At 34.8% G+C, this 7,900-nt stretch overlaps 1 protein-coding gene across 1 annotated transcript; it reads right to left on the bottom strand.

The window, feature by feature from the left end:
* Positions 1-321: 321 nt before the first annotated feature.
* On the bottom strand, positions 322-6,627 carry foxa3 (forkhead box A3). Its single transcript, XM_047153165.2, has 2 exons — positions 6,100-6,627; positions 322-4,502 (listed from the first exon to the last, which is right to left on the bottom strand). The coding sequence occupies exons 1-2, from the start codon at positions 6,169-6,171 to the stop codon at positions 3,306-3,308; spliced, it is 1,269 nt and encodes a 422-aa protein (XP_047009121.2). The 5' UTR covers positions 6,172-6,627; the 3' UTR covers positions 322-3,305.
* Positions 6,628-7,900: the final 1,273 nt, after the last annotated feature.

The raw sequence follows: 7,900 nt of genomic DNA, 5'->3' as shown, positions 1-7,900 counted from the left end.
AATCTATATGAGCAGCTATGTCAGTATTCACAAAATTACATTTTAGAAAATGAATAGACTTGTATTGTATGTTAAAATTGCTTTATGACTGAATAAATATTCTAATTTATATGGTCTCAAATGTATTCTAACTTTATGTTTGATGACAGCCACTAATTAAATAAGCATTTAAAATCTTGTCTAATATTTGTTACATAAGTGTAATATGAGCAAAGGTACAGGCGAATCACAACAACAGAGTGGGTCATACAACTTGTTTTGTAATGTTCAAATGATTAAACCTGAATAAACTTCAAATAATCTCAGAAACTCAACACAATCCCCCAAGCTTTGTTTTTTAATAAGAAAAGAACATGACAAACACACTATATAACAACCTTTTTGTACCAATATATATAATATATACACATATATTAATGCATTTCTCTTTGAAGACTTAAAGCAAAGAGTTTAAATAAACAATAACACAACATTAACACATTTCTGACCTGAAATGTTTTTTTTTTTCTCTCACTCCAAACCACTTATTCTGACACAACAGGAAAGAAAAACTTGTCAAAAGTCTGGGATGATCAACAAGTGACACGTTAGCATGATGTCATCAATTTGATTTGCCTCTTTTGTGTAAAAAAAGTAGTTACAAGGCTATGTTGTAACAAATTGACTGTGCCCCATCATTTAAAAAAGGGGGTCACTAGTGCAAAGTACTGTGTGTAAATGGACTTCACCGCTCTTTGCAAGCATGTGCTGATAATCAGTTATACGAAATGATATTCAGGCACGATCTTGTATGCACTGACACTTAAAAATACTTGTTTTCATAGATTGAAAGAAGTAATTCCTATGGTTATATTTAGATATTTAGCTTACTTTTATCTTGCTAGCTATGAGACTAGTCTCCAAGTGAGAAATATCTTTACAGTTGGGAGTTTTCTGTCTCAAATAACATGTTTAAATTTTCTTTCCTGTTGGAATTAGCAGCTATACTTGTGTTGGAAAATCACAAGACATTGCTCACCATAGTTGTATCTAGCTACCAAACGTAACATGAGCTGACAAGCTGTATGTGTAGCTGGCATTAGTTAGTCAGTGATTTTAGTAAACCTTGTTACATAAGCTAATTTAAATTAAATGCTCAGCGTGTTTGAGCTGAGCAGCTAGCAAGCCAATGAATATTACATGCACAATTTGTTATGATGAAGCTGAATACTAAATAGTGGATTACCAACAGACATTTTTAGACACAGTGGGCCTTGTTTATTAATTTTTTGATAACGATTTGTTAATTTTTTCATAGGTCAAACCGAACCGAAAATTCCCACCAGATTTTTAGTTTAATTTAATAACCCTGAATAACTTTATACTTACATGCATATGTTGATAAATGCCAATAACCTGTAAAGTATCGAGTGCATTTATGACACAGCAGACACATGTCTAGCGATGCCCACAAAACTACGATTAAATGGTCTTGTATTGTGTATATTAAATCTTCCAGTAAAGCAGCTCAGCCATTGCAGCGCATCGACTAACATAGGCACAGACTACAGATTAATGGTTGCTCCTTTTAAAGAATGCCATTTATTTTGTGTTAATAGACTAATGCCTAGATTAGTCTAGGTTAACCCAGGTTACCGATTCAATTTGTTTAGCTTTCTTTATTAATATGAAATTACACACATTCTGAATTTTTTAGTTTTTCAAACAAACTGGATTTTCATGAATACCACATTGTTGTGTAAATGCTCCTACAAACAATTTACCAATAAATTAACTCATATTCAGCTTAATAAATAAGACCCATTACTGAGAATATTACAAATTTGGATACAAGGACAGGAGATTATTTTCAAATTAAAATGTAGTATCGGCACATGCCTAGTACTTTGTAACCATTTTCAATATAAACATCTTTGCTGTGGCATACAAATGATAACAGAACAATTTTTTACTTATTATTAAGACTGAGTTTAATCACTAAAAAAAGGGCTTTGAGCCAAAATGTTTACCACAGTTTGTTTAAAGGCATAGACTTAAAATTTTTTTGGCATAATTAAAAAAAAATCTCATTACACATGAAGCAATGCAAACTAACAGGAACGCCACGCTATGCTGTAACATGAGACTGTACTGTAGCAACATAGTTACTTCAACACACACACACACACACACACACACACACACACACACACACACAAATATACACCCATAATAATCCCAAAACACAAAAAAGAAAAATAAGATATATTAATTTTCTTCCCTTCATAAATAAATGGCTTTTCCCCTTACGCCACAGACAGTGTATATACACATTTTGCGTTTGTATCTCATCCTCCTGTTTAGCAAAAGGCTCTGACATTAAAAAGGCCAAAGGTTCAACAAAATCGATTTTTTTGTGTGTAGGTTCATCATACTGGCCTATGTGTGAAGGTGTGTGTTATTGGTATACCAGTTTCTGTATGTTCACCCCAAGTCAATAAGGCTGTTAAATGTACAATTTGGTCAAAAATGTAATGTTCAGTTATCCCCTTACTACAAATATAGTTGTTCAGCCAAGACTTTAATGTTACTAACGGAGGTACCAGTTTAGCACTCACCTTAATAGACCTTGTTTGGCTCAGTAACACCATTTGTACGTAAACATTTTTTAAAAAGATACAGACTAATTCTGTATTAAAACATTAAATATACAAATAACTTGAATTATATAATTTCTAACATATAATATCGCCTTCAAACTATAGCCAATACCTCCCACCAGAATCTGATGTTCATAGTTGGATATCCAACTATGTGCTGAGGAAGAAAAAGACACAACATGCAGTTTGTATGCTGCTAAACTGGAGGCTATAAGCTTCCCTTAACTGTTAGCTTTGTTAGACCTGTAGCTCCAATGCAAAAATAACGACGCAAACATCAGACCCCAAACATGTCTTGGCTGATTGACTACCTTTGACTAAGGGGTTTGAGGAGTTTATAAAATCTGCTTTCACAAGTTGCCTTTACAGTCCAACTAGTGTGGAAACTTAGAAAGGTTAAGTTTAGGGTGAGGGGCATGGTAAGCACTGTAATTTGTAAATATATATATATATATATATATATATATATATATATATATATATATATATATATATATATACAGACTCTGTTTTTACTGAATGCAATGACACTCCTCTGAATTTCAACAAATGTTGCCAGAGAGAGAAAAATAAAAGTCCTGTTTCCATTGTGTTAGCGGTTTGCTACCAATCAAAGGTTTTCTTACAACTTGATTCGTCCAACAAAAATCTTTGAAAAACACCTCTCTAGGACGCATTAAGCACAGACCTGCTGTAGAGGGTCTGGTAATAGCCACCTGAGTCGATGCTTGAGGGACCAGCACTATCATAGATCTGTTTGGCGGCTACGGGTGAGGAAGTAGCGTAGCCGTTGTAGGCCATGACATGATCCTGATATGACTTGAGCTCCATTTTCTGCTCGTTAGACATGAGGTTTGTGATGGAAAATGGGTGGTTGAAGTTGTACTGCGGGTCCATGGACTTGAGCGGGTCATTCTGCAAATCAAGGTGATGATGCTGGATTGGATTGGAGAGCAGATGAGGACTCGTGTTTATGCCCTCGGAGTGCAGATGCGATCCAGAAGGCGGCATTGCGGATGGAATAACACTTTGAGGTGGACCCTCAAGTGGTGCTAGACTCATTTGCTGCTCTTCAGATGCAGAGCCTGGATGAGAAACATCAGACTGGGCAGAATCAGCACCGTCAGATGAACCTGTAGCAGGGCTTCGCTCCTCCTGCACACCTTCACTGTTCGCATGTTTAGAGTTCACGCCATCCTGAGACTTTCCCCCTCCCTTTTTCCCTGGCTTGTCTTCGATTTTGAAGCGCTTCTGGCGCCTCAGGTAGCATCCATTCTCGAACATGTTGCCTGAGTTGGGATGCAGCGCCCAGTAAGAGCCTTTCCCAGGCTTATCAGGTGAACGTGCGACTTTAACGAAGCAGTCATTGAAAGAGAGCGAGTGGCGGATTGAATTCTGCCAGCGCTGTTGGTTCTCACGGTAATATGGGAACAGATCCATGATCCATTGGTAGATCTCATTCAGAGTTAGCATCTTGTTGCTTGACTGTTGGATTGCCATTGTGATCAGTGAGATATATGAGTATGGCGGTTTGGCATGGGTCAAAGAGCGGCGATATGGTTTGGGCACTTCTTTAGCACGGTTCAGTGCTGGTGGAGATGGATAACTGAGCTGAGAGATCGGCTGATTCATGCTCTGGTAGTGAGAAAGTGGAGCCAAGGATGAAGCTGAAGGGCTTAATTGGGTTAATGAGCTTGTGTTTAAAGAGGTGCCCAGGTTCATGTGATTGGCTGCTCCTCCCATGGCATTCAGACCCGGGTTTCCGTATCCCATGTTCATGCTGGTGCTCGAGCCAGCCGGGTTCAGGTTGATGTAACTGTTCAGGCTACTCACAGAATTCATGGCACTTGCAGAGGAATACATCTGGAGAAAAGAATTATTACACTTACTTTAAGTTGAACTGAAAATTTTCACTGCTAAGTTTAAGGATCATTTAATGAGACTTAAAAAAAAAAAAAAAAACAACTACCATTCAATAGACCTCTATGGAACATAGTTATATTTTTACTTCAATTGTAATGTGTTTCACTAAGTCTATGAATAAATGCAAGGCACTCAGAAAGGTGTGGATCTGGAAATATTACATTTAAATGACACCCTGGTTACTCTGCATTCTGCTTGGTTGTTTTAGGATTATAAAATATATATCTTTAAAAAAAATAAAAAAATAAACGTACTACAGTAGCCTATAATTGCCTATCAGTTCAGTTTACTCTGGTAGATTATAAGAATAGTTTCGTAATACTTCTCAAAACCTGTTTATAGCCTTTATAGGACAGGCATATTTATATTTAGTTTATTTTGCTTAGATTCTCCTTACATTTAATTATTATTTAGATTAGACATGTATAAAATGGACAGTTCGTTAGTATTACACTTCAGCTGCAATTAATTATTATTCATCTCTAAAAAGAAATGAAATAAAAATATGATGTTGCTATTTAAACTATTCGATTTCACTGCATTTTCCTAAGGATTAATAGTCCAAGGACAATATAAATTTTAGATACGTTGAATTGCATGCAGTTTTTTATTCTGATTTGGAATCATACTTGCAAAAGCTATTTATATTTATATGACTTTATAGACAAAATACAAAAAAAATTATAGAATAATAATAAAACGTAGCGTATGAAAGCCTTCTATAAACAGGTTGATCATGGAATTCGCATTTCAGTCGTATTTAATTCGTATTTAAACAAATCATATAAAAATGAACAGTCAACATTTAATTTTAAAAAAGGGTTTGTTCTGTTAAGTAACTCTTTAATAATAATAATCTGGTGTGCTAAATTGACGGGGTAGAGCCCTATTAGATTATTAGATGTCTATTAGATGCTTTTTAATCTACGGTTTCTTTGATATAATCTATTAATTATGAAATTAATATTGGTTACAGTAATTAATATTTCTCCTAAAAGCTTGATTGATTAAAAAAAAATTGGTCGGTACAAATAGGCTAAAGCTAGTTATTAGTTATTAAAATATAATCCGTTTATTAATTATTTAAGTTTAAAACTCCTACTAATTGTCCACATTCAGTTCTGCTTTAGATTTGTAAATTAGTCAATGAATTTAATCTATACGGCAAATATAATCTCTAAAGTTTTATCTACAGCTAGTTTTAAATGAGATCATTTGTTCAGTTTACATCCAGATGGGACTTTTTGCTGTGTTTTGCTGACTGAAACCATTCAACCTTGATACGTAAAAACAGCGCGGGTTTGTTACATTACCGTTTTATAAATTTATTACAACAATTTAGAGCAACAGGACTGAATGAAAAGAATTGATTCTGCGCGCGCGACTTCATTTTAAGCGCCTAATAAATAAATAAAAATGTGCTGATTGAAATAACATGGTTTTTACCTGCGTATTAGGCTAGTAGTATTGATATTAGACAGTTTTCAATTGTGTGTGTGTGTGTGTGTGTGTGTGTGTGTGTGTGTGTGTGTTTTACCTCACTAGCCTCGCTGTAAAATCCGCTCCACTCCGGTATTTCATGACTTTCCATTTTCACGGAACTCAACATCCCAAAGAAAAAAAATTAGATGATACAAAATTTCGTTTAAAAATATCTTTTAAAAAAATCAGGATCCGATACGATATTCAGGAGAAAATATCCAAAAATCCAAATACCGCGAACTCCAATAATATCGTGGAACAGTCTTGAAATACTGACTTCTTCTGCAGTAACTTTTTTTTTTTTTTTTTTTTTTTTTTTTTTGTATGTACTTATATCTCTCTCAGTCTCATTGTCAGAATCTCTTCAGTTCATCCCTGAAACTTTTTTAAAAGTAAATCCAGAGGAAGAAGAAGAAAAATAATGCATCCAGCTGGGGAGCAGCGTGCGCACCGTGTTGCCGCTGAGGGATTGTGTCAGGGTGTGTGTGTGTGTGTGTGTGTGTGTGTGTGTGTGCGCGCGCGTGCGTGTGTATGCGCGCGTGCGTCTATGCGTGTGCGTGTGTGTGTGTGTGTGTGTTGAGGTAAAAGTTCAGCGGGCTTTAAGCTCAGGTAAAAAAGAAAAAAAAAAGAAAAAGAAGAAGAAGGCCACGCCCCATCAACGCCTCGTTTAAATTTTATCATTTCATTCCTCCTCCTTCCTGGTTTCCAGGATTCAGGACGAATCCCTTTTGCCCCCTGCTGTCCTGTATATTGGCATCAGACCTTGAAAATGAAGTTTGAATCAACTTTCGAAAACAGTGTTCTGACATAAAATAAAATAATGTAAAATAATTCTCAATAATTGGTTGTTGTTGTTGTTGTAAAAGCACTGAATCTATTTATTGAGTAATTAAAAAAAACAATGATAATTACTTGGTTTAAATATATATATATATATATATATATATATATATATATATATATATATATATATATATATATACAGAGAGAGAGAGAGAGAGAGAGAGAGAGAGAGAGAGAGAGAGAGAGACTAATTTTATGGTCTGTGATAATAACCAATACAGGAAATCACTCGCTGTAAAAATAAATAAATAAATAAATTTGACCACAGTTAAGCTACAATTCATATTTGGAAACAGAACACATATCTAACTTTACTGGAACAAAGAAAGGGAAATTGCAGCATCTAACCTATTATATTTGTTCATTTTATTTGATTTTTTTTTCAATAAACTTGTTGCCGTATGATTGTATAAATGGACATTATAAACCTATTTCCGTTTGAATCAATCAACCAAACAACAAAACACATGTTTAGGAATAGGTTATAGCTTATGCATAACGTTATATTTAGGGTTTTGCTCAGTGATCGTTAAGCTTGTCAGAATTTTTCAACTCATCAATTAAAAAAAACAACAACAACACTGTTCATCTCTTCATTTTAGGTAATACATTATAAAACAGCAATTAGGATTTGAGTGACTTTTTAAAAAGACAGAACCGAGCAACGACATAAAAGAGCAGATATATAAGCATACAAATATATTCAAATAAATTACTTGACAAACCAGGACAGATACGTAGAGCCTTAAAGATGTACAAGTAGGCTACATATTGTAGCCTATAGGCTATGGAGGTAGACTTTTTTATTGTAATAAGAATAAAAGGAGCGTCTGTAGACAGACAGACAGAAAGACAGACTGACAGACTAACTGACAGATAGATAGATAGATAGATAGATAGATAGATAGATAGATAGATAGATAGATAGATAGATTGTGTTCACTACATCTGCTGTAAGCTCTAGTCTGACAGACTGGAAATTAGCCTTAGGTCTCTCTCTCTCTCTCTCTCTC

This window comes from Ictalurus punctatus, chromosome 4 (genome assembly GCF_001660625.3).
Source record: "Ictalurus punctatus breed USDA103 chromosome 4, Coco_2.0, whole genome shotgun sequence".
NCBI classification, from domain to species: Eukaryota; Metazoa; Chordata; class Actinopteri; order Siluriformes; family Ictaluridae; genus Ictalurus; species Ictalurus punctatus.
The sequence above is the reverse complement of the archived record's forward strand: the minus strand, read 5'-3'. Positions and strand labels throughout refer to the sequence as shown.

Coding starts and splice junctions, on each gene's coding strand:
- foxa3 (XM_047153165.2), bottom strand. CDS start 6,171: ATGTTGAGTTCCGTGAAAATGGAAAGTCATGAAATACCGGAGTGGAGC. Junction 4,503..6,099: donor TTTACAGCGAGGCTAGTGAG/GTAAAACACACA, acceptor TCTTTTCTCCAG/ATGTATTCCTCTGCAAGTGC.